At 53.1% G+C, this 24,239-nt stretch overlaps 2 protein-coding genes across 13 annotated transcripts in view; both read left to right on the top strand.

Annotated features, from left to right (window-relative positions):
- Positions 1-11,223, top strand: part of Cabin1 (calcineurin binding protein 1) — a 138,226-nt gene extending 127,003 nt beyond the window's left edge. For 10 of the 11 annotated variants that reach the window (XM_048785044.1, XM_048785046.1, XM_048785045.1 and 7 more), the window contains 5 exons: positions 101-175; positions 4,188-4,470; positions 8,760-8,924; positions 10,168-10,394; positions 10,618-11,223. In XM_048785044.1, the coding sequence (XP_048641001.1) occupies positions 101-175; positions 4,188-4,470; positions 8,760-8,924; positions 10,168-10,394; positions 10,618-10,761 (894 nt within the window). In that variant the 3' untranslated portion in view covers positions 10,762-11,223. The remainder of the gene's footprint in view (positions 1-100; positions 176-4,187; positions 4,471-8,759; positions 8,925-10,167; positions 10,395-10,617) is intronic. The other variant, XM_048785047.1, reaches the window with a different exon arrangement.
- A 3,096-nt stretch (positions 11,224-14,319) lies between these two features.
- Susd2 (sushi domain containing 2) lies at positions 14,320-23,136 on the top strand. Of its 2 annotated transcripts, none has more exons than XM_015500319.2 (15): positions 14,320-14,491; positions 16,082-16,289; positions 16,469-16,620; positions 17,118-17,285; positions 17,820-17,994; positions 18,114-18,315; positions 18,495-18,580; positions 18,655-18,923; positions 19,009-19,152; positions 19,377-19,535; positions 21,059-21,307; positions 21,470-21,742; positions 21,875-22,051; positions 22,137-22,252; positions 22,363-23,136. In XM_015500319.2, the coding sequence occupies exons 1-14, from the start codon at positions 14,416-14,418 to the stop codon at positions 22,238-22,240; spliced, it is 2,442 nt and encodes an 813-aa protein (XP_015355805.1). In that variant the 5' UTR covers positions 14,320-14,415; the 3' UTR covers positions 22,241-22,252; positions 22,363-23,136. The 2 variants fall into 2 exon arrangements, with proteins under 2 accessions (XP_015355805.1, XP_015355804.1); XM_015500318.2 differs by having other exon boundaries at positions 14,321-14,491; positions 22,137-22,236.
- The last annotated feature ends 1,103 nt before the right edge of the window (positions 23,137-24,239 follow it).

Genomic DNA, 24,239 nt, shown 5'->3' with positions numbered 1-24,239 from the left:
AAAAAAAAAAAAAAAGGCTGGTCTGTGCTACCTAAAGGTCAAGGCTGGGAGGAATTCAAGCACCACTAAGCCCTCTGACCTTGGGCATCTCCTTGCTTAGGTAGATGAGGAGGCTGCACTGGAGCAAGCTGTGAAGTTCTGTCAAGTCCACCTTGGGGCTGCTGCCCAGAGACAGGTAAGCCCAGCCTCATCATGTAGGGCCTGCCCCACACCAAGGCCCAGGGCTATAAGTCAAGAAGTAGGTAGGCCCTGAGGATGGTTCTTATGGTCATAGTGGGCTGTGGGAAAATAAGCAGGAAGTGAATGAATCTCTAGCTGGTGGAGTATTACCCCAAAGTGGGATGCCCTTGATAGGGCCCAGATCCCTGGCATATGTGAATACATGACCTGATGGGTCCCTCCCCTTGTCTTGGCTCCTTTTCCAGAAACAGAGAGAATGACTTCAAGCCATTTGACCTCACCCAGAGTGGTCCTTCCATTTGTAGAGGACCAAGTAGCGTTAGAAGCAGGCCAATTAGGAGCAAAGTAGCTGGGGGCCTAGGGACCCACCAAATGAGGGTATGTAGTAGAAACAAAAAAGTGGAGACAAGTTCTCAGAGAATGGGTAGGAATACTGGTGTTTATCAGGCAGGGGTGTGATTGATGGATGGAGAGGGATAGAGCTGGTGCAGAGGCCAGATGAGGATAGGTGTGTCCAAGAGATGGTAGAAGCTTAACTGGTAAGGTAGAAATGGCAGGGGTGGAAGTGGAGTTAAAGCCCCTCCTGGGAAGTGCCTGGGAGAGCCCCAGCCAGAGTGGAGACTAGGGTTTTATTGAATCTGAAATTCTTTGAAGGAAAAGGCCATGAAGGCATAAAGTCAAGAGTGCCCTCACCCTGCCCCAGCTTAGAGGATCAATCCAGGCAAGAACACTATATGTGAGGAACCCTGGTATTGGTGAGTCTGTAATCATCAGTATGGACCAGAGGGTACAGGCAGGGCCAAGCACCTTGACAGGACCACAAGCACAGGGAGGAGTCTTGGGACAAGAAAGAGTGGTATCCAAGAAAGATAGTGTTCTAGGAGCCAAATAGCAAGAATGGGGACCTACCAGATATGGGGACCCAGGGACTAGAGCCATTTTTGAGGAGCAGGTTCGAACGTTCAAGGTCAGCTTTAGAAATTTAGCAAGGCCCTAAGCAATTTAGGGAGATCCTGTCTCAAAATTTAAAATTAAGAGGGCTGGGATATGGCTCAGTGGTTAAGTGCCCCTGAGTCAATCTTCAGCACCACCAGAAAAAAACCACAGAGGCTCATCATTTGAATAGGTATAGCCTTTGTTTACTCTGGTGGCCCCTAAGCCATCTAGTCCCAACAGCCCCAGCAACTGACTGGTGGCCACCCTGGGGGTCCAGATGGGCTTCCTCCCTGTGGAAAATGGAGCATCTGGCCATAACTCCTGCCAAAGTTCTAGGTCTTAGAAAGCCCTGGTGAGTTCCTTATACCAAGCAGGCTGTGGACCAAGCAGGGGACTCTGGGGGTCATAGGTGAGCCCTGTCTCCTGAGAGCCAGAGTCCTTGGCAAGATATGCCCCCAACCTGCCTGTAGTCCTTACCACTTTATTATTGCCAAAGGGCACAGCACAGTTGGCCATGGCCTCTTAACCCCCACCATAGCCTCCCTTCTCCATGGGGCAGAAATAACTGCTGAGGCCCTTGTGCAGGGCTCAGGCCTAAGCCCTCCTAGAAACCCCTCTTGTCGCCTCTACTGACCCAAGTGGGGCAAGTGAACATGCAGACAGTGACCACAAACAAAAGAGGAGGACTGTTTTGTTTTTTCAGTATTGGGAATTGGACCCAGGGCCTTGTGCATGCTAGGTAAGCTCTCTACCACTGAACTACACCCTCAACCATTTTTAAACGTTACTTTATCTTGTGATGGGGTCTTGCTAAATTGGGCAGATTGACCTTGAACTTGTGATTCTCCTGCCTCAACCTCCTGAGTAGCTGGGATTACACATCCAGCTTAAAGGATAGACTCACACAGGAAATATTCATATACTTTTCTCTTCATTGGAACCTAGCTGGCAAGATCCAAGGGCAGCTATCATGTTCAACAGTCAGGATTCAATCCCTGGTACTGGGGGGGGGGGGGACAAGGGCAGGGCAGAGTCTCATATATTAGAGGACCAGTAGCTACTTGGGCATGCTCATATCGGGGCCCCTGAGAGATGTGGACAGAGGTTTCCTTATTTCAAGGACCTCAAAAAATTTCTGGGAGTGGCCAGAACTAGGGCACTGGGATCTTTAACTTTTAGATTGCCTACTTCTGGGCAATGTCAGTTCAGGCTCTAGTGTAACCCAGTGTAGAGGAGAGCCAACCTAGTGGTCTTGAGGTCCTCCCCATCAATGTTCCACCTGTCACCCATTTCCTAGACCCCAGTGGAATGGGATGCCCCTGGTATTACCCGAAGCCCTCTCACCACAAGTCTGGACTACAACTCTTGCCTCAGGCCTGGAGCATCACTGCTGAGGGCTATTCTGCTCTGGTCTTCATCTCCCTCCAGAGGCCATTTCCTGCCTCCCATCTCTCACTCTTCTGGAACCTTTGTGTTTTGCCCCCTTCTCCTAGAAGAAGCCACCTAGAACACTCCCCTTAAGCCCTCTGGTTAGGTTCCCTTGTCTTCTCCTATTGCCTCATGTTCATCTCAGCCAAGTCATCCTCTTCTGGTGTTATGGAAGGCAGGGTATTATCTCAGGGTCTTCTTCAAAGCTACCCAACCTTTACCTCCTTTCCCACAGGATCTGGCAGTACCCTCCACCAACCCCATACTTCAGAGCCATCAGTTAGGATGATCACAGCCATCCTGGGCCCACTTCTGACCAGAACCAAGGAGAAGAAAGCCATGGCCCTCAGAGTCAATGCTTCTGCCCCTCAACATGTCCCAATTGCTGTGGCAGCTCTATGCACGCCTGGAGGGTGCTCGGGACATTGTAAAAAGCTAGATGCAGTTGCCTGTGGCTGAGACCTACTCCTGAGTGAGAATAGGGACATAGCACTTATCCTCCCGCTCACGTCTGCTCGCACTGCAACTTGGGGTGCTCCTAACTCTACCACTCTGGGCACCCTGAGAGCCAGGGCTGTCCTGCCCCATCCTCCCACCAAACTTGCTGCCCTTAACACCAGCCTGGGGCTTATCCCAGGCACCCACTACATGGCAGAATTTCCAGGGCCTGTCCCCCATCATATGGATCTCAGAATGATGGAACAATTCAAGCAAAACTTCATCAGAAGAGGCAGGATTATCAGTAGAAGCCAGCTTCCCAATGAGATGCCCACCCTTTAGCCTTTGACTCTCCCAATTTGCAGGGTGGAGGGTCCTACTGCCCCAGTGTGGGCAGCTCATACAGTACAGTGGGCCTGGTGCTGGGGTAGGGGGTGGGGGTCCAGGTGCTTTGCTGTGAGAGGCTACCACCTTGAGTTACCCTACCTAATCTCACTTTGAAGCACACTGTCAGGCACTATGGACTTCACATTTATGCAGCCCAGGAGGGGGATCGATCGTGGTTGGGAGGAGTGGGTATGCCCTGTGTAGCTCCAAAAAGGGTCTCATGACAGAGGGAGCTGTGTGAAGGAAGACTTTTGGAGGCCCCTAAGGGAACCAAAGACCTGTGGCAGGTGCATTGCAAGACCAGGCTGTAGGCAAAGGGCCTATTTGGGACAGCATTAGGCTGGGGCTTGCAGCCAGTTGCAATCCCAAGCTCAGGGTGTAGATTCTTGTAGTATTCTCTTGGAACCACTAGTGTCCCTAGGAGTCCTTGTCCAAGACTGACCGTGCATTCCTAAAGTTCCCACATTAGGCCTATACCCTATGCCTTGGGTCACAGCTGGATATGATTTTCCAGACCGGCACCCTGGAGTGTAGGGGGAGGTCAGCTGGAGATCTTCACCGAGTCCCCACCAGCAGGGCTTAGACATCTCCAAGAGGGGTGCACAGTTCCCAGCTATATGCTGACATTAGCATTTTTCTGGAAGGGTGCCTATGGATCTTGTTGGCAGCAGGATGGGGCTTAGATGCCAAAGGGTCATGTTGGCATTCCAGATCCAGACAAACTGTCCTATGGGACTGCACTGGGTTGATGTGAGGTAGGACAGTGTGGGCCCAGGGCTGACCAGCTGGCCTGCCTTACCTCTCCTCTGTCCTCACAGACCTCAGGGGACATGCCTACCACCCCCAAGCACCCTAAGGACAGCCGAGAGAACTTCTTTCCTACAGTGGTAAGCACCACAACACCTGACCCTGTGCCAGCTGATGTGCTCCAGCGACCCAACGACATCCACACCAAACCTCGCCCTGCACTGGCTGCTGCCACAGCTGTCATCAGCTGCCCTGCCTCAGTATCAGCCTCTACTCCAGATTCAGCCAAGGACCCTGGGCCCCCCCAACCACACAGGCCCGAAGCCACCCCCAATGTGGCTTCTCTGGGCCCAGGTGAGTCCCATCCTGGTAAACTGGTGTATGGGGTCCCTACCATTAGTCAACAGCAGCTTCTGCTCCCTGAATAGAAAGCATGGGCAAAGGGGGAAGGCAAGGGTATCCTCCAGCCTGTGTGATCCCACAGGAGAGCAGGGATTGCTGGTCTGCTCGTCAGTGTATGGCAGCATCAGTGGTGCCAATCGGTACATCCTGCACATACCAATCTCAACCTAACCCTACATGCCATCTGTAAAGGGGTAGTGATGAGAGTAGGGGCAAGCACCATCATTTGATGTTTGCTGCCATAATGGTTTTCTCTCCACTCCCCCCAATAAAGCCTTTCAATAAGTAAGAAAGATGGCTTGATCAGGTAGGAAGGGGAAGAACACAGACCAGGCCTCCCATGGGTATCAGGAGGGCTCCTGACTCTGACACACTGCAGGGCCACCAGTACTTGGCCTCCATTGTTCCCGCACTAGATCTGCTCAGGTGCCATCACACCCCCATGGACAAGACAGAAGGAAGCCATCCAGGATAAGAAATCCCTTGGAAAGGCAGCCTGTCTTTCAGGGCCACCTAACAGACTAGACAAGTCTGGGCCAGGAGCTTTTCTGGGAGAAAGGGTCATTGAGGCAGCACCACACAGGCCATAAGGAGGAAGGGACTAAGCAAAGCACTATCTCTTTCACTGGTGCAGGCATGCTTCTGGCTTAGTGGCTATGATTCTACCTGAACAGCCCCAGCCAGGCTCTGAAGACCCATAACAGGACAGGGATATTCCCTGACCAGTTAACCTCCCCAGCTGGTGGGTCCCTAGCCAAGACCAGTCTGGTGAGTTGCCTGTGTCCCCAGAGCACATTCAGGGATGGATGTGTCTCCTTGGCCCTGTATTTCAAGCTCCACCCCCATGCTTCTCCCAGCCTGTGCTCTTGCCTGAGACCCTGCACTGGTCTACAGCCAGGCTCCCACCTACCCACATCTGGAGCCATCCCTGAAGGCTTACCTGTCCATCCAGTAACAATCCAGCTATCTTCTCCTTGAGCATGAGGGATAGCCAGTGGAGAGACAGGGATGACTGCCTCAGGGACTGCAACTGTCAAGTCTCCTCTGTAACCACTGTCTTGGTTCTCTTGCATGAAACCTGGGACAGTGTCCTGGGTTAATGTGTTTTCAAGTTTGCTCCCCCAGGGCTCAGCACTCATTTAGCATGGACTCCCAATCTTATGCCATCACCCTGGCTTTGGCTTTAGTCCTGCACATTCTGTAGTCACTGGGAGCTTTTACAGGTAGCCCCCCCCCCCCGACCCATTACAGCCACATTGCCACATAACCCTGTTATGTCTGGAAATTTAGACCGTGCTGGGAGCCAGCTCCTTCCTTCTGAGAACTTTCTCTGCTCTAGAGATGTGGGCTTGATGGTATTTACCTGTCCCAGCCTGGCCCTAACACCAACCCAGAAAGCTAGGGAGCAAGCTGGATACCTGGGCCAGGCCTACATGGGCACATATTCAAGATTTTCATTCTGACAAAAAGTCATTTAATCTAGTTTTGGGGAAGGAAGTAGAAAAGGATTGACTCTCCAGACTGAAGAATGTGCACTTGATAGTCTTCCTTAGATACAACAGTTAGAGAATAGGGTGTGAATTGTAGGTTTTCACCTACTTGAGGGTGGGGCAGGCAATGCCAAGAAGGAATGAAGGCAGCCGCTCTAGGGCTTCCTGGTTCCCTTCCCAAGGAACTCTTTCCTCACTGTACCAGGTTTGGTGTGTGGCCATCTGGCTTTTTCACAAACTATTGGATCATTGGTTCATCATGACATGGGGAATACTAGCTATCTATTGAAAGGCCCACAGGGGAGGAACTAAGATTTCCAGCCAGTATCCACTGAGGTCATCAAATGGCCAACCAACCCTGAGAGAACCCTAGTTTGTCTTGCCTGCTGTAGCTGTACACAACATCCCCAGGCCCCAGTAAGCTCACCCACCTGCCAGGCCAGACTGCCCAAACTGGCTCCATGCAGCAGATATACCCCTCAAGTTTGGCCAGGGCTCAAGGTCCCTGTGTCTCTTAAGGGAGTCCCAGGCACTGCCTATCACTGTGCAGCTTCTTCCAGTGTGTCTATCTCCTTGTTTGCTGGATGTCCACCCACCCTAGGCCAGGTCCTAGTTTTGTGTAAAACGGACTCCCCAGAGGATCCTTTTCTCCAAAGCCATTGTGTCTTCTAGGGTGGGAAGAGTAAAGCAGAGTGAAAATGCAAGTAGTATTGAGGGTAGTGAGAGTGCTGGCCTCATGCAGGCCCTGAGAGGCCAAGGAAAGTCTGAGCCAGGCCCATGGTCTCCCAGAATATGAGCCTTGGAGACAGCTAGAACTGGTGCCAATCTGTGTATCTGTCCTGGTAAACAGGAGAAATGTCCTGATTGCATAGAATCTCTGCCTGAACACCTGCTCCCCAGACAAGAACCCAAGGCTGGGGAAGCTCCAGACAGCTCTTCTCTGCAGGCTGTTCCCTTAGTAGGTCCCACCCCTGGGTTGCCCAGATGGCTCTGGTGAGGGGAGGAGACTACCTGATCTAGGGAACACCTCACTGTGTGTCCAAGTCTCTGCTGGACTCCACACAGGGGTATACCTTCTCTTCTTGGTGGCACCCTGAAAAGGCAGGCCTGAGAAAGATGGATAATCAATGAGGCTGCTACTAGGGCTGAGAAGCAAAGCCATCTTGGGAGCAGCCTCCACCCATTCTGTGGGCCCCAGGCCTGTTCAGAGTGTGCTTGACCCACCTCATTGCAGCCAGTCTATAGATTTATATTACCAAGAAAGCCAGGCTTGCTGGGCATAGTGGTATATGCCTATAATCCCAGCCACTCGAGAGGGCTGGGCAGGAGAATCTAGTCCTGAGGCAGGAGACTCTTAGGCTAGCCTCAGCAATTTAGCAAAGCCCTAAGAAATTTAAGGAAGAGACTCGTCTCAAAATTAAAAATAAAAAGGGCTAGGGATATGGCTCAGTGGTAAAGCACCTCTGAGTTCAATTCCCAACACCAAGAAAGAAGAAGAAGGAAAAAAAAAAGTTTCTAGCCTCCCTAACCTGAACAGCTCCCTACATACACACTACTGAGGGAATAGCTACAGAAGGGAAAAATCCGGCCAGAGCAAGGGCAGGCCATTAACCCTACAAAAGGGCATGACCTTAGATCCCAGGGCCAAGGGAAAATCAGCTTAGTTTAGTGGTGTGTGTCCTGTCTCCAATAGTTGGGGGTGATGACTAGGAATTACTAGAGTGGCCTTCTGAAACCATTGTGTTGGGCTATCTATGAGTATGGATTGCCAGGTGGTGAGACCAAGAAAGGGAGTGGCTCCCCAGAGCCAGGCTTAAGATAAAGCCTCCTCACAGACCCTGCCCTTAAGCAGCTCAGTGGAGACCAGGGAAGCTTAATGGCCCTTAGGCCTCTGCCTGCAGCCTGGTCTATCTTTGTCTCAGGAGTTATCACACATGCCTGGCCAAGGAGGGGAGCCTGCTTCCCCTGATGGAAAAAGTGGCTGGCATTCCTAGTAAAAAGAGCCTAAAGGGCAGGCAATGGGACAGTATCAGCATGCTGAGAGATTCTAGCTCTGAGGAAGCAGGAAGAAGAGAATGACTTAGAAGACAGTGAAGAGACTAGAAACAGGGTCTGGGGAGGCCTGGGCATCTGCAGCACTGATGCTGAGTAATGGCCTGGCTGTCGGCCACAGGCACTGCAATAGCCCCTTGGGCCCATCTGGTCCTTGGCACAACTGAAGCCAATTCCTCATCCCTGCATTGTGCCAGGGAAGGAGTGGTCTGGCTCAGCATGAGGGCACAGTGCCAGTGTGTTCTCTGTCCTCTTTGGTCTTAGTTGGGTAGTTGTGATTCTAATCCTGACTTTAGTTCTCAGCGTCATTCCTGTGAGCCAGAGGAGAGAGAAGACCCCCATCCCATGATGTAACCATAGTGGTGTTTTACCCAGGTCCAGGGGCCATACAGCCTTCATTTTGGCCCCTAGTGTGTCTGATATACTTCCAGTCCAAGTAGGAAACAACTCCTAATGTCCACTTGGGGGCTGAGAGGTTTCCTGAAAGTACCAACCTAGATTGTCCCAGAAGAGTTCCTGAGGGTCCCCAGTCTGCTCCTGTGGAAATAAAGAGCTGCTTTAGCCCAAGCTCCCCACTTTGGACACATTTCTCTTCTGGGTGTCTGAGAGCACAGCCCAGGCTCACAGGGCCCACAAAAGAGGCTCTGCCCTGGGAGGTATTATGAGTATGTCACCTGCATCTGGCCTATGTCCCCACAGAGGGAGAAGAGCTGGCAGGAGTGGCAGAGAGCACTGGCTTCCCACTTCAGGAGCCACGACGCAGTCAACAGGTGAAGACGGCCCCCACAGGTCCCCCAGTAGAGCCACACTGCTGGCCAACAGAGGCTACCCCCCAGATAGGTGCTGAGCCCACCTGCAGCCAAGGTAAGGCCAGCTGGGAACAGCTGGGCATTGGTTCCCACAAGGCTGCTTCACAACTGGCAGCCAGGGAAGGCTTCTCTACAGAGGCACCAAGCCTGAGGGCAGGCCTGGGGAAGGTCAGTTGAGATGAGGTGGGAAAGAAAGGCAGGGGAGGGTAGGGGAACAAAGGAGGAGCCTAAGCTGGAATCTGATATGGACCATTGTCAGGGCCCTAGAGCCTCTTTCATTCTGCCCCTGGCTTCACAGAGGAGTTCCAACAAGGACAGACATTTTGATTGGGCCTCTTAGCCATCAGCCCACTGCAAAGCCCAGACAGGACAAGAGAAGAATAGAAATGTATAGGGAAGAACTTGGCTTGATCACTGAGGCATCCCCACTGAGACAGCCTAATCCCAACCTCTGTCCTGCATGTTCCCACCAGCCACCCTACCCATTCAGGCCCCTCGGGAACTCCCCCTGCTGAGCCTCCCACAGACCACTCAGGACAGTAAGACCTGGCGCCAGCCTGCAGTGACCAGGCTTAGGCTTTGAGTAAGCCCCACTCCTTTTAAAGCCATGGGACTGCAGAGGAATGTGGAGCTCTGCCAGGCCTGCTGTGCTTCTCCCAGCTCACGCAACTCCCTGGAGGCTGCCAGGCTCTAGAGCTGCAGCCTGCAACTGCTGCGGCTTCTGGTATCCAGGAAAATACAACCCCTCACTCTCCCTGGAGTGTAAGGGAAAGTGGATGTACTAGGGCTGACTCAGTGACCACACCTGGCTATTGACTGTCTCTGGGCCTCAGTGTCTTCCCTGAGGTATGGACATCAATAGGTCTTGTGGCCTGGAATGGTTTGGGGGATCTAACAGTTCATGTAAGCTGTGATGTCTGAGAGGGCCATGGAATCCCTGGGAAGGCTTAGGGATGTTCCCATGTCCCAGGCCCTGAGCTCTCAGAGTTCATGGTGCTTCCAGGTCAGGGTCACAGTCCCAGCACCCCATGGTCCAGAGCCAGAGTTGAGTCCCTATGGGTAAGAAGTAGTTGACCAGGTTGGAGGCCTGGGGGCCTGACAGCCAGAACAAGCATATTGGCATGCAAGCCCAGGACCAGTCGGCTGAGAGAAGGCACCCACTTTCTAATGCAACAAGGAAGAGAGATGCTCAGGGTATCTCTGTCTTCTAGAGGGGAAACCGAATCCTGAGCAGGGGAGGGACAGGCAGGCTCAGGAGGCTACAAGCAAAGTTCAGCTCCTGAGGTCTCACCCCACAGCTGCCAGCTCCGAGGTCCCCAGCAGTGGGAGTACTCAGCCACCTGAGGGCCATCCAGGCAAGGCCGAGCCCACCCGGGCCAAGTCCCGCCTCCTACCAAACATGCCAAAGCTGGTGATCCCCTCGGCCACCACCAAGTTCCCTCCGGAGATCACCGTCACACCGCCCACCCCGACCCTGCTCTCCCCTAAAGGCAGCATCTCGGAGGAGACCAAGCAGAAGCTAAAGGTGACCACAAGTACTGGGCAGAGGGCACCAATTACAGGGAGCCTGGGGTGGGGGCTTGGGTTCTTGGGGGTCTTAGGGCAGGGGATTGGGCAAATGGGAGCCTGGGGCAAGGGCTCAGGTTACTGGGGGGGAGGGAGGAGCTGTGAAGAAGAGGGGCTTGGATAAAGTCAAGAAGCCTATAGTAGGCCAGGCATCCTTGACCAGTGTCCTGCCCTGTCTGCAGTCGGCCATCCTGTCTGCCCAGTCAGCTGCCAACGTGAGGAAGGAGAACCTGTGTCAGCCAGCTCTGGAGGTTCTGGAGACATCCAGCCAGGAGTCTTCACTAGAGAGTGAGACAGATGAGGATGATGACTACATGGACATCTGAGGAAGGCCTTCCAGAGCCCCACAGCCACACCCAAGGGGACAGAGTGGGCCTGGAATCCCCTTTGGCCCAGACCCTGAGCAAGGCCAGAAACCTAAGTGGGTATTATTTCCCATGCAGCCTCCACCGCCCACCAGCCCTGTCTTCCCAGCATCCTGCTGTTCACAGATTGGGCTGTCCACACCCACAGTGTGGGGGCCCAGAGGAAGAGGAGGAGGCCCAATTTAGCCCTGTAAGGATGGATTGGTGTATCTGCACAACAGGGCCAGCATCATTTTCTATGAAATGTTTGTAAACATGCTCATACCTAGCCCAGCAGGCTGTATCCACAACCTGACCCCAGGACAAAGTGGGTTCTGCCTAGATCCCAGTGGAGGCATCACCTGGGCCAGGCTTGCCTCACACCTTTTTTTTTTTTTTGCAGGAGGGGGGGGTGTTCTTTTTTAATAAAGATGGAACAATGGTCTTCACTGCTTTGTTCTCCCAGTGGGGCTGGAGGTGGGGAGGCCCCAGACTTCGGGAGGTTGATGTCCCTGGTTTCTGACCTGATTTCCTTCTCTTAGGCTCAGCTCTTGGGCACCACAAGAGTCTGGAGAATGTAGAGTGTCATAGAATGCTGCAGACTCCTCTAGGCAAGGCTGGCACTGGGCCTAAAGGGGCATTTGGGAAGTCCCCAGAGTTCACTGGATGCCAGAGGGACTGGCAGTGAAACACCATGCAGAGGGAGGTATCATACTTCCCACCCCAACAGGACCTGCCACATAAGTTGTGGAGCCCAGCACAAGATAGATATGTGAACCTCTTGTACAAAAATTACTAAGAATCTTAATGTGACAACAGCCTTAAACAAGCCCCTAATGCTGACCCTGCCCTCACAGGCTCCAAGCCTGTCTATTTTGAGGATGCTCGGTTTCCAAATGCTCACACTTGCCCTTTACGACTGTCATTCCCTCTCTGCTCTTCAGAGACCCATCTGTCCCTAAACTTTGGGCCAGGTTGGAGATGGGGCACCTCCTTACTGCTAGCTAGGTGCCCCTGCCCAGGAGAAAAGGCACCAGGAACAGGGCACTATCCTGGATCCCCAGCCTAGGCCATTTGGAACTAGAGATATGCCAGCCCAGGGGGATCCTGGCTGGACCTGCCATCTTGGGACATGAGAACTGGTCCAGCAGTTCCTCAGGCCAGCCCTTGCCCATGTGAATGAAAGCACCCACAGTCCTGGTCCAGGCTGGGGTATAAGCTGCTTCCTGGCACAGGACATCAGTGTCCACATGCAGGGCACCCCTTAGGGAAGTACCCTTAGTGTTCAGCAACCCTGTGCATTAAGGGACTTTCTCCCTTCTGGGAGGTAAGGGTCTCACAGACTTCTTATCAAATGTCTCTGTGCTGCACAAATATTATAGAATGGAGGCAGGGGTTCCCAAGGAGCAACTCTGCCCTTTTCCAACTCCCCCAACCATAAGCTTCCTCTGACAGTTTCAGTAGTTGCTGAAAGCTCAGTCCTTGTCCTCAGTGCCAATCCAATAACGAAGACACAGAAAAAGAAAAAAGGTTTATTGCTTTGCTAGCAAAGGAGAAACATAGGGGAACTCTGTCCCAGAAGCTGTGATTCTGCCTATCAGCAGGAATAGGGGGATTTTAAGAGGTGATTCAAAGGCTACATTCCACGTGTACACTGTTGAAGTTGTAATTCACTTGTTCATTTGGACATAGTCATTTCTGAGAGCTGGTACTATCTCCAAAGTCTGGATTACTTTGTTCTTATGGTGAGTGTGTGCTCAAGAACAGATAAATCTGCCTAAAATGTGAAAGAAAGGTAATCTGTTTCCCCTGAGATTAGGGAGGAGCCTAAAAAAGAAAAGAAACTTCCATTTAAAAGATAAGTTGCAGGCTCAGAGGTAGAATGCTTGCCTAGCCTGTGTGAGGCATTGGGTTCAATCCTCAGCACCACATTAAAAAAAAAAAAAAGAGATTGTGTCCAGCTGAAAAATATTTTTTTTAAGAGAGGGAAGGAATTTTTCAGTTTTCGGTGGACACAATATCTTTTATTTTTATGTGGTACTGAGGATCGAACCCAGCGCCCTGCGCATTCCAGGCGAGCGTGTTACCGCTTGAGCCACATTCCCAGCCCTGAAAAATATTTTTAAATAAGTAGCAGTGGCAGAGCAGCAAGGGCTATATTCAAAGTATAAAATGGACCACTGTTATAATAGGAGCCAGTCTCTCTGTTTGGATCTGGACCCAAGGGAGGAGCAGGTGGGTGACCACTAACATTGAGTAGTTTAGGGCAGACCTAGGTGAGAAATGGGAGAATAATGAACTGATGGGGCCTCAGGCCAAGGCAGGTCACATCCCAGATGGCCTCAACTCGGTGCTGTGCAAGACTAGCTGCAAAGTTAATAAACACCCTCTTAGGACACCTTGAGAAGCTGCAGCTAGGGTAGGGGAGGACCACCTACCTGTCCTAACATTCAGCCCAGGTGGCAAATCCTGAGTGAGAAGTCCTAGGCCTGGAACTTAGCTCTCCCTGATTGCATGGGCTCCCAAAAGCCACCTGGGGCCTGATTTGTCCCCTGCTGTCTCCATCTTGCTTCCTCATCTGCCCAAAGATTAAAGAGATTATGCAAACTCTGATGAATGACAGCTCAAGGGTGGGTGTAGTTGGGCAGGCTGTGCATCTGTGGGCTCCCTTGTCCAGGTTGGAGGATCACTTTTTTGTGAATGGGCCTGTCTCAGTCTCAGGGAACTCCCCTCCTTTACCCTTTCTCCCTCCAACAGGAATCCTCCCAGAGCTGTCTAGCCAAGGATCAACCTGAGACTGACCTGACAGCTCCTTCCCACACACCAAACACATGCCCACCAGGGGCAAGCCCTGGCTAGAATCTGTTTGCTTGTTCACCCCATCAAACTTTGAGGAGGAATTAGCAACACCTCCATGCAGGAAACTAAGAATTGAGGATGTGAAATCTGACCAGAAGGCACAGGGGCTGGAATCCTGCCAATCTCAAGCACAGACCAGATTCACCCATCCTGCAGCAGGCTGTGCATCTGTGGGCTCCCCGGCCCAGGTTGGAGGATCACTTGAGCTTGTGAGTGGGCCCGTCTCAATCTCAGGGAACTCCCCTCCCCTCCCCTTCCTCCCTCCAACAGGAATCCTCCCAGAGCTGCCTCTGGCCAAGGATCAACCTGGGACTGACCTGACAGCTCCTGCCCGCACACCAAACACCCGTTCAGGAACCCCACCCTTCAGCCCCTCTATGTAGGACTGGGCTGGGACCCAGGATCCAAGCTGCAACCTCTGAACATCCGGCTCATCACGTGCCAAAGATTCTGCAGCTGGAGGCTCCAGCCCCATATCCCTCCCACAACGTCCCAGGGCTGGGTTTCTTCCCTCTCCCATGTCCTTTGCTTGGGCCAGGAATGTGCTAACGGGGCAGGTTGGGCTCTGCTGTTCTACTCAGGCACCTGTGGACTTTGAGAGGGGAATAAGTGGGGTGGGAAGGGAGACGGGTGGGGTGGGGAAGGGAGGGGCGGTGCCTCAAAGCTCAGGGCAGGCAGGCGGGGCCAGGCCAGCAAGGAGTAAGAGCCTCCTGCCGCCTCTGAGCTACTGCACTGCTGCTGCTGCTGCTGCTGCTGACTACAGACCCAGACCTCACCATGAAGCTTGCCCTCCTGCCCTGGGTCCTGCTGCTGCTGGCGACAGTCCCCGGCTCCGGGCCCAGGCCCACAGCAGGTATGTTCCCACCCGCTTCTGTCCCCCTGTCTATCAGTCCATCTGCCTAATCAGCCAGGCTTGGGGTAGATTATGCAATCTCTCCACTGGATTATCTGTGCTAAGGTTGACCCCAGCCCCATGGAACTTATGGCTTTCCATTTTGTCCACATGCTGAGGGAGAGCAGTTCCAAGCCCCGCTGGGCTTGGCCTCTGTCCATCTGTCAGGGCCTCTGTGACTGTGCTGGGAGTAGTGGGAAGAAATTCTGAAGCTCCAGGGTTGAGGGATGGGAAGGAAGTCTGGACTGAGCCTGCCTTATGCTTCTGGGAGACGGGAAGCCATGGCTGCCTAGAAGAGAGGTAGGGGAGAGCAGCGGAGCCTTTGGTCTGCACCCCAAATCCCAGTGAAGAGTGTGGTTGCATATGGAGAGCCCCCAATTTCCCTCCCAGCTCTAGGCAGGCTTGTTAGTCCTCATCAGGGTTAGACTGAACCCAAGAAAATCTAGCAGAAGGCCTGAACTCCAGAGTTGGGACCCTGGCCTCAGGCTCAGAGAGGCATCACCCACCCACAGCCCTCCACCCCACCCTGTTTTCCATCTTGCAGGGAAGTATCACAACCCTTCTGCCACTTTTATCGTACTTATTGGCATATAGAAGCCTCTTCCCCACACCACTTGAGACAATAAATATTTATTGCCACTCTTGAATGCCAGGCACTGCACTTAAGTAGGGACATTCTGGTGGCTCAAACCCAGGCCCAGCCCTTGACTGGCCTCATTTGGTTGTGGGGGATGGTGTAGGGCCAAGTGAGATATGTGATTCTAACTTGAGTACTTCCACCCCACCCCAGTCTTTGCCCTACCTCAGGTCCCCATTATCCATAGGAGAAGTCTTAGGCGTGACCTCCACAGCTCCCCATGGCACACCCCTGACTACCTTTTCCCTATTCCTTGGCTCCCTATTAGAAATGTCCCTCCTCTTCCCCCAGAGGAAGGAAACACCCCTGACCTTCTTCCCTGAAGTTGGGGCTCTCTTTGGAGTTCTATTGTTGCCCCCTGGGAAAGTAAAATGGGTCAAGCTCAGCCCAGGCACCAGTCCCTCCTAGATCTTTAACGTGGCTATGTGACCAGACCCCAGCCTTGGTGAGCAAGAAGTGTCCTTCTCCAGACTATGGAGTCCCAAGATAGCACACTGTCCACAGACCCATCTGAGAGCCAAAAGAGGTCCCCAGGCCCAGGTCAAGGACGCAGGCAACTGTGGCCTCCCAGAACGCCTGCCCTGTGAGCTATAAGGCCTTAGTGTCTGAAAGCTAGTAGATCCCTGAGAGTTACTTCTGACCCTATAAGGTTGAATGTCTGAGGCATTTTTCTTCATTTTACTATTTTCTAGTCACTCCACTGGATTATCTGTGCTAAGGTTGACCCCAGCCCCAAGGAACTCATGGCTTTCCATTTTGTCCACATGCTGACCAGGGAGGGCAGTTCCAACCAGCATTCCTCCCTGGGAATGCTTCCCTTAATTGACTCTGGGGAAAATTAGAGGCAGGCCCTGTGCTTAGAGCAGCAAGCCTAGCATGTACCTTAGCCAGATGCTCAGGATTTTCTTTTCCAGGTGCCCAGGATAGCTGTTCCTTGCACTGTGGGGACCGGAATGGGCCCTGCTCCTGCCACCCAACCTGCTCAGGCCTTGGCACCTGCTGCTTGGACTTCCAGAATTTCTGCCTGGAGGTTTCACCGTCCTCAGGTTCCATGATGGGTGGCAAGGACTTTGTGGTACAGCATCTCAAGTGGTTCAGCTCCACAGATGGTGTGATCTGCAGGTGGGAGGCCCCATACTCCCAGCCCCACTGGCTGGCTAGGTGGAGCCCTGGGACCAAGAATAGGCAGGAGGGCACAGAGACAGCTGGCTACACTGTTTCCTGAGGAGGTGGGGGACTTGGGCCTTTGAGTTGGTCAGATCACACTGGCCCAGCTGTTCCTACTAGCTCTGTTTCCACAGGTTTAAGGAGAGCATCCAGACCCTTGGTCATGTGGACTCCTTGGGGCAAGTCCACTGTATATCACCCTTGCTCTATGAGAGTGGTCGCATCCCCTTCAACATCTCCATGGACAATGGTCGCTCCTTCCCTTATGCAGGCACCTGGCTGGCTGGTGAGCCCTCACTCCACCAAGTCAGTCCAGGCTGTGGGCCCCAGATGGCATGCACCCTCTGTGGGTCCTGGTTCCCACCCCCATACATCCTTAGCCCATAGGGACTTTCCCCAGTGCTAATCTATGCACATTGAGACTTAGTCCACCCACCTGCCACCCTGGCTGAACCAGTCCCTTGGACAAGTGTTCCTCCATCTCATTACCCAACCTCCTGGTATCCAGATGGGTGTATCAGCCCATAAGGAGTGGAGGTGCAGTGGGTCCCTGAACAAGGTAGGCCAGTGCCTGCCACCCAGCTCAGCCAGGCCAGACCAGGCCAGGCCCTCATTTCTCCCAGCCTTGCTATCCTTTTCTTCTATGAGGGACTGGACAAGTCAGCCAGCTGCTTAAGTGTTTTATTTTTGAGAGTTCTCCCTAGACCTTATAGCCTCAGGGCCTCCTCCCCTGCACCACCTAGGCCCCAGGCCTTCACTTACCCCTCACCTGCCTCTGCACAGTGCACCCCTACAAAGTGTCAGAGACAGAGAAGAGCCAGCTGGTGAATGAGACCCGCTGGCAATACTACGGCACCCCAGGCATCACAGGTAACCTCAGTCTCACTTGGAACACCTCAAGACTGCCCACGCAGGCTGTCACCATTGAGCTGTGGGGCTACGAAGAGACAGGTGAGGCTGGTCCAGGGCTGGTGGAGGCATCTGGAGCTTTGAGCTCCCAGAAATGGGTGTCCTAGGTGTGGGAGTGGGGTCTTGTAAGTGGAAGAGAAAGGAAGGGAATTCCAGGTAGGTTTGGGGGATCAGGAGCAAGAAACATCAATCTAGGGAAGAAGAATAGACTGAATGAGGGGGAAGGCATGGTGAAAGGATGACTGGTTGTTTGGGCCCCAGGCCTAGTAGAAGGTTTGATTGCCCTGGCCTTTGGATAGGAGGCTTATGCTGGAAAAAGAGAAACTGGATCTGATCCTTCCTCTCTGAGCTTGGCATGATACAGGGACAGTGACCCTGAAGTGGAGAAAGTGGAGCACCAAAGCAAGGGATTCCTGACACTCCAGCAAGCCCTCCCATGAGGACCATCTGTTTATCCATTGCCCTTTCATCCATCTGTCAAGCTGTTCAGTGCTAGAGACTGGGTCCAGGTTCCTCTCTTGCCCCGGGGGTCTTCAGAGGAGTCCTAGGGCTGACCAAGAATCTCTCTCCCCTCAGGGAAGCCATACTCAGAGAATTGGACAGCAGAGTGGTCATGCCTGTATACCCTGGCCACAAACATTCCCAACTCTGGCTTCTTCACTTTCACTCCAAAACCTGCATCTCCTGACTATCAGAGATGGAAAGTGGGTGCTCTGCGGATCATTGACAGCAAAAACTATCTAGGGAAAAAGTAAGGGCCTCAGTACAGAGAATGGGCTGGGGGCATCCAAGTGTATGTAGACCATCGTGCTTGCTTGGGAAACCCCAGGCCATGCCTGGCCCTTAGCTCATGAATCATCACCATCATAGGGATGTGTTGGCACTCTGGACCAATGATCATGCTCTGGCCTGGCACCTGGGTAACGACTTCCGAGAGGACTCTGTGGCTTGGGCTCGTGCACAGTGTCTGGCCTGGGAGGCACTGGAGGACCAGCTGCCCAACTTCCTGAAGGAATTGCCCGACTGCCCCTGCACCCTGGCCCAAGCCCGAGCTGACTCTGGCCGCTATTTTGTGAGCCCCTGAACCCATTAGGGCTTGGGAGAGGATGTTGGGGGATGGGTGTGGCCAGCCTCCCCACTGAGACAGATACCCTCAGGGGGTGAGGTTGGGTTCAGAGGGTCCCCTTGGGTTTGGCTCCCAAGGAGGGAGAGGATGCAAAACCCAGGTAATAGCCACTGGCTACTCTGCAGACAGACTACGGCTGTGACATTGAGCATGGCAGCGTTTGCACCTACCACCCTGGGGCCGTACACTGTGTACGCTCTGTACAAGCCAGGTGAGCCACTAGACCAGAGATGAGGGACAGGGCAGGGGTTGGGGGTAGGCTCCTGACTTGCCTTCCCCTACCAGTCCCCAGTATGCCTCAGGTCAGCAGTGCTGCTACACGGCAGCTGGCACACAGCTCCTAACAGCGGACTCCACCAGTGGCAGCACCCCGGACCGTGGCCACGACTGGGGCTCACCCCCATACCGCACACCACCCCGTGTGCCCAGCATGTCTCATTGGCTCTATGATGTCATCAGCTTCTATTATTGCTGCCTCTGGGCTCCCGAGTGCTCCCGCTACATGCGGCGGCGGCCCTCCAGCGACTGCCGCAATTACCGGCCCCCACACCTGGGTAGGTGCCAGCTTGAGCACTAGCCCCAGGGAGGGCTGGGCAGGGCCAGGTACTGGGGGACCTATCTAATCTGCTCTTGCCCCAGCCTCTGTCTTCGGGGATCCTCACTTTGTCACCTTTGATGGCACCAACCTCACATTCAATGGGCGTGGCGAATATGTGCTGTTAGAGGCGGTGCTGACAGACCTGAGGGTGCAAGCACGGGCTCAGCCAGGGATGATGACCAATGGTAAGACCAGGGCCCCACAGTCTCTGGGTGGTGGTGGGTCATCTAGAGTGGAAAATAGGAACCAAGACAACCCCATTCTGCACCTCTTTTTTTTAAATATCTTTATTTTATATTTATTTATTTAATGTGGTGTTGGGGATCGAACCCAGGGCCTCACACATGCTAGGCGAGTGCTCTACTGCTGAGCTACAGCCCCAGCTCCCATTCTGCACCTCTTATCCTAGGCTCACAGGCCCGAGGCACAGGGCTGACTGCAGTGGCTGTCCAGGAGGGCAACTCAGATGTGGTAGAGGTGCGGCTGGCCAAAAGGTCTGGGGTCCTAGAGGTGCTGCTGAATCAGGAGGTGCTCAGTTTTGCTGAACAGAGCTGGATGGACCTGAAGGGTGAGTGGCATGGCTAGATAAGTTCAGTGATCTGCCCAGGGGTTGAAGGTAGCCTTAGGGACTTTGTGCCTCTCCCCAGCCCTGGCTAAGGACTAGGGTGGTGTCTAGGGCTCAGAAACAAAGATGGAGGCTTCTTGGGGATTGGAGATAGGTCCAGCAAAACATAGCCGGGTGGGTGAATCTGTGCCCTTAACCATTGCTGTCTTAGGCTAGAGGTAGCAGGGGTCCAGCCTGAGGTCTGATCTCACATCTTGACACCTATAAAGTTACCCATGTCATACCCCTGAGAGGCCAGAATTGAAGGATGGGGCCTCCTTATGGCCCAAAGGAGTCTAGGGGCCGGCATGCCAGGACTCACTGCTAGTCCACATGGCTCTACTGCTTTGTTGTGGTCACTCATTCCATCATGAAAAGCCATGCAAGTTGGATGTAATAGAACCAGTGTTCAGAAGACTGAGGCAGAAAGATTGTAAGTTCCAGGCCAGCCTCAGCCTTAGAAGGCCTTCAGAAACTTAATGAGAGGGCTGGGGATGTGGCTCAAGCAGTAGCGCGCTCGCCTGGCATGCGTGCGGCCCAGGTTCGATCCTCAGCACCACATACCAACAAAGATGTTGTGTCCGCCGAAAACTAGAAAATAAATATTTAAAAAAAAAAAAAAAGAAACTTAATGAGACCCTATCTCAAAATTAAAAGGGCTGAGGGATTAGCTCAGTGGTAGAACACCCCTGGGTTCAATCCAAAAAGAGGAAAAGAGGGAGAAAAGGGGAAGGGAAGAAAGAAAGAAAGAGGCAGGCAGGCCATTGCAAGGAAGCCATGCCTGCAGAGTTCAGAACACAGCTAAGAGTGGCACACAAGAGTAGCAGCCTCAGCCAGGCACAGTGGTGCATCCCTGTAATCCCAGCAGCTCAGGAGGCTGAGGCAGGAGGATCAAGAGTTCAAAGTCAGCCTCAGCAAAAGTGAGGCCCTAAGCAACTCAATGAAACCCTGTCTCTAAATAAATTACAAAATAGGGCTGGGGATGTGGCACAGTGGTCAAGTGTTCTGAGTTTGATCCCTGGTAACCCCCCCCCCGCCCAAAAAAAAAATGAGTAATAGCCTCAGTGTCCCATTCCCTTGCCACCACCATTCCCATACTTCAGGGGGCTTCCAAACAAAATAGTACCCAATGGAAATAGAGCGGATGAATATACAAAGACCCTCAGAAAGGGCAGAGACAGGTGAAACTGCTGCAAGACCAATGAATGTGTTGGGAGAAGGGGCTGTGCCCTGTCCCCACATGCCCCCACATGCAGCCTCAGCATGGGGAGATTCTCTGCAGGAACTAGGCACTTTGGGTGCATCTGGGTTCCTGCTGCAAGTGTATGCTGGAGATGGTAGAATATCATAATCATAGTCATATCATAGGAGGTCAGCCCTCCTCTTCCTCTTAGGTGCCTCCAACCCCATTCTGGGGTTGTGGTGAGGATGAGGACAAGGCACAAGGACCACAGGGAGTGACTAAGTCCATTTTCACCTGTGCCCAGGCTTGTTCCTGTCAGTGGCTGCTGAGGACAAGGTATCCATCATGTTGTCATCAGGGGCCGGCCTGGAGGTCAGCATACAGGGCCCTTTCCTGAGTGTGGCCATCCTGCTACCTGATAAGTTTCTGACCCACACCCGTGGCCTTCTTGGGACACTTAATAATGACCCCACCGATGACTTCACCCTACGCAGTGGACAGGTCCTGCCCCTGAACGCCAGTGCTCAGGAGCTGTTCCAGTTTGGGGCTGACTGTAAGTGGCCCTGTGGAAAACACTGGGCAGAATGAGCAGAGCTGGGAGTGGGGTAGGGTGGATTGGAGCATGGCACAGGTGGGATCTGTGGACCAAGGGACATCAGACCCTTGGTCACTACTCAGAGCTGTGTCCACCCAGGCATGCAACCTGTCTCCACAGGGGCAGTACACAACACCTCTTCTCTGTTCACGTATGACTCCTGGTTTTTGATTAACAACTTCGTGTACCAACCTAAGCATGACCCCACCTTTGAGCCCCTCTTCCCAGACAAGACCACTCTCAGCCCAAGCCAGGCAGAAGAGGCAGCCAAACTGTGTGGAAATGATCATTTCTGCATATTCGATGTGGCAGCCACCGGGAGCCTGAGTGTGGGAAATGCCACGCTGGTTGCCCACCAACTGCACCAGCAGCGAATGCAGAGCCTACAGCCTGGTAAGGGTGGGAGAGAGGAGGCCTGGGCAAGTGAGAAGCCACCTTGCACTAGGATATGGCCTCTAGGACTGGCCAGCTGCATGCTGTGGCCAGCAACTTAGACCTGTTGTCTATGTTCTGCTCCTACTCCAGTGATGTCCTGTGGCTGGCTGGCTCCCCCCGCCAATGGGCACAAGGAGGGACTCAGGTACTTGGTGGGCTCCACTGTGCACTTCCATTGCAACAGCGGCTTCAGCTTGGCTGGGGCAGAGACCAGCACCTGCCAGGCTGACGGCACCTGGTCCACACCTACTCCAGAGTGCCAGTTAGGTGAGGATACCTCTCTTGTGCACCCGCCCACCCCTGCATGCCCACATGCCCTAGATTACACTCACTACTCTGGCCCACTCACCAGGACGGAGCTATACGGTACTGCTGAGCATCATCTTCGGAGGGCTGGCTGTGGTGCTACTGGTTTCTATCATCTATGTGCTGCTACGAAGGAAGGGCAACATGTGAGACCCTACCCAGGTTGAGAGCCCCACCCACAGACCCCTACCTATCCCCCTCTTCAGCTTTCTTGGGACCCTGGGGCAGCCAGTGGGACAATTGTGACTGGTCCAACTTCATTTCCATTGCAGGAACATGTGGAGCTTGCAGCCCTGAGACTGGAGCATGGCTGGCCAGCAGCACAGGGTCACATCAAGGCCAAGACCCAGCCTCCCAGATGAAGGCCCTGGACTCCCAATAACTTAACCACCAGTCCTATGATTCTCAAATCCTTAGGTTTGGACACGTGATAACTGGGCCTTTAACACCTGTGGACTCAAGACCATATACCTAGTCTGTCATCTCAGATGGAGGCAGAATACCTAATGTTAGGAATTCCAAATCCCTGTCAAAAACCCCTTGTTCTGTTTCCCTACTACTCACAGTTCTAATTCCTAAGACCTGAGACCTCATGTCCTGTGTCCCAAGCTAGTGCTAGTGCCTGTGTCCCAAGCCTAATATTTCTGCATCAGAAACTCAGATTTTAATACCTCACTCTGCATAGCCTGACGCCGGTGGCATGACCCCTGGTAGACTGAGATCTGCTGCCCTTCCCCCATGGGGCCTCAGTGCCAAGCGGTCTTGGTGCCTAGACCATGGTCCCAGCCTGAAACCTCAGGTGGACTCAACCCCAAGGCGGCAAGAGACCTCAGGGCCCCCTAGGTAGAGAGGAAGTCCTCCAGTGGGAAAGAGACCTCCCTCTGCACTCCAGGCTTATATCTCTATACCCCCTGTCCCCACCTGTAAAAGGAGAAAACAAACCTTCTGTATTCCTTTCCTGCTGTCCTGGCGCTTATGCTGTAGCTTGATTCTGGAGAGTTCCATGGTCACCCTGTGAAGTCACTACCTACAGTATCAAGGTCTAAGTCCTGTCTGCTTCATTGACTCCCAGGTGACTAGGGACAGGCCTCTACAGCCTCTCTCATGTATAAAATGGGACCCAGAATAGTGACCACCTTGTGGGGTAGGAAATGAAGGGCCATGTCACATTGGTTACTCAGGAGATGGGAAGGGGCAGATCCAGCCTGGCCATGCCCACGCTCTCCCAGCCCAGGTTCCTGTCCCTTTGCTCTCACCTGGTGTTCTCTGAGAAGAAATGTATGCCCTGCAGCAAGCTGGTCCCTAATCATGACCCTGGCACTGCCCTGCAAGAGACTGCTTCTTGACTGGGCAGTAATTAGTAGGGCCATGCCTAAGTCCTTGAGTGAGTAAGGTTCATTTTCCTTCACCCAGGAATGTCCAGAAGCTAGACACAGACATGACACTGCTGCCCACCTGAGCAGCTCCTTACCTGCCTTCTGAGACTATGAGTGGCCGAACACCATGGAAGCACAAACTAGGAGCCAGCTGGAGGAAAAGTAGAGCCCAAAGTCTCTTTTGTGGATAGGTTTCTGAATACGGGTTAGGCATCTTGATCTTAGGTGGAGAAAGTATGGGGGAGGATGGGGCTGAGGATGCCCACAGGTACTGTGGGTGCTAAGAGAGTGAAGGCTTCAGTATAGCATGTAGTTCTAGGAGTGGCCACATGGAGGCAGCAGAGGGTAGGACCAATGAACGTTTTGAGGGAAGGGACTGTGCCCTGTCCCAGATGGCTGGGGATGGCAATCTCCTCCACAACCTGCTGCAAGCAGCTGTGGTGACAGAGTTCAGGACTCCCACTCACTGAGCCTTGCACTTAATAAAGGGTCCAGGACAGAAATAGAAGAGCTTAGAGGCAGGGACAGTTCCCATCTGGAGGGCTTCCTGGAAGAAAAGCATGATGGAGCTTATATAAGGAAACAGCTGACAGGAATTGGAAGGATGAAGGGTCATCCAAGAAATTAGAGGAATAATGAGGTCAGTTTCCTTTCTTCCCAGATCCCTCCTCGCCTTGTCCTTAGACTCCTCTGAACTTGTAACTTGGGGCAGGGTGGTGCTCCCTGCCGCTTGGCCATTGAGCTGGTACTTTCCTTTCTGCAGATGAGGTAAA

This window comes from Marmota marmota, unplaced genomic scaffold (assembly GCF_001458135.2).
Source record: "Marmota marmota marmota unplaced genomic scaffold, marMar, whole genome shotgun sequence".
NCBI lineage: Eukaryota > Metazoa > Chordata > Mammalia > Rodentia > Sciuridae > Marmota > Marmota marmota.
This window is presented reverse-complemented; position numbering and strand designations above follow the sequence as displayed.

What these genes read in the sequence shown, in the direction of transcription:
- Susd2 (XM_015500318.2), top strand. Translation starts at nt 14,416, where the DNA reads ATGAAGCTTGCCCTCCTGCCCTGGGTCCTGCTGCTGCTGGCGACAGTC. An exon ending in GTACGCTCTGTACAAGCCAG is followed by an intron (nt 18,581 to 18,654) that starts GTGAGCCACTAG and finishes TTCCCCTACCAG; the next exon opens with TCCCCAGTATGCCTCAGGTC. An exon ending in AATGCAGAGCCTACAGCCTG is followed by an intron (nt 21,743 to 21,874) that starts GTAAGGGTGGGA and finishes CTCCTACTCCAG; the next exon opens with TGATGTCCTGTGGCTGGCTG.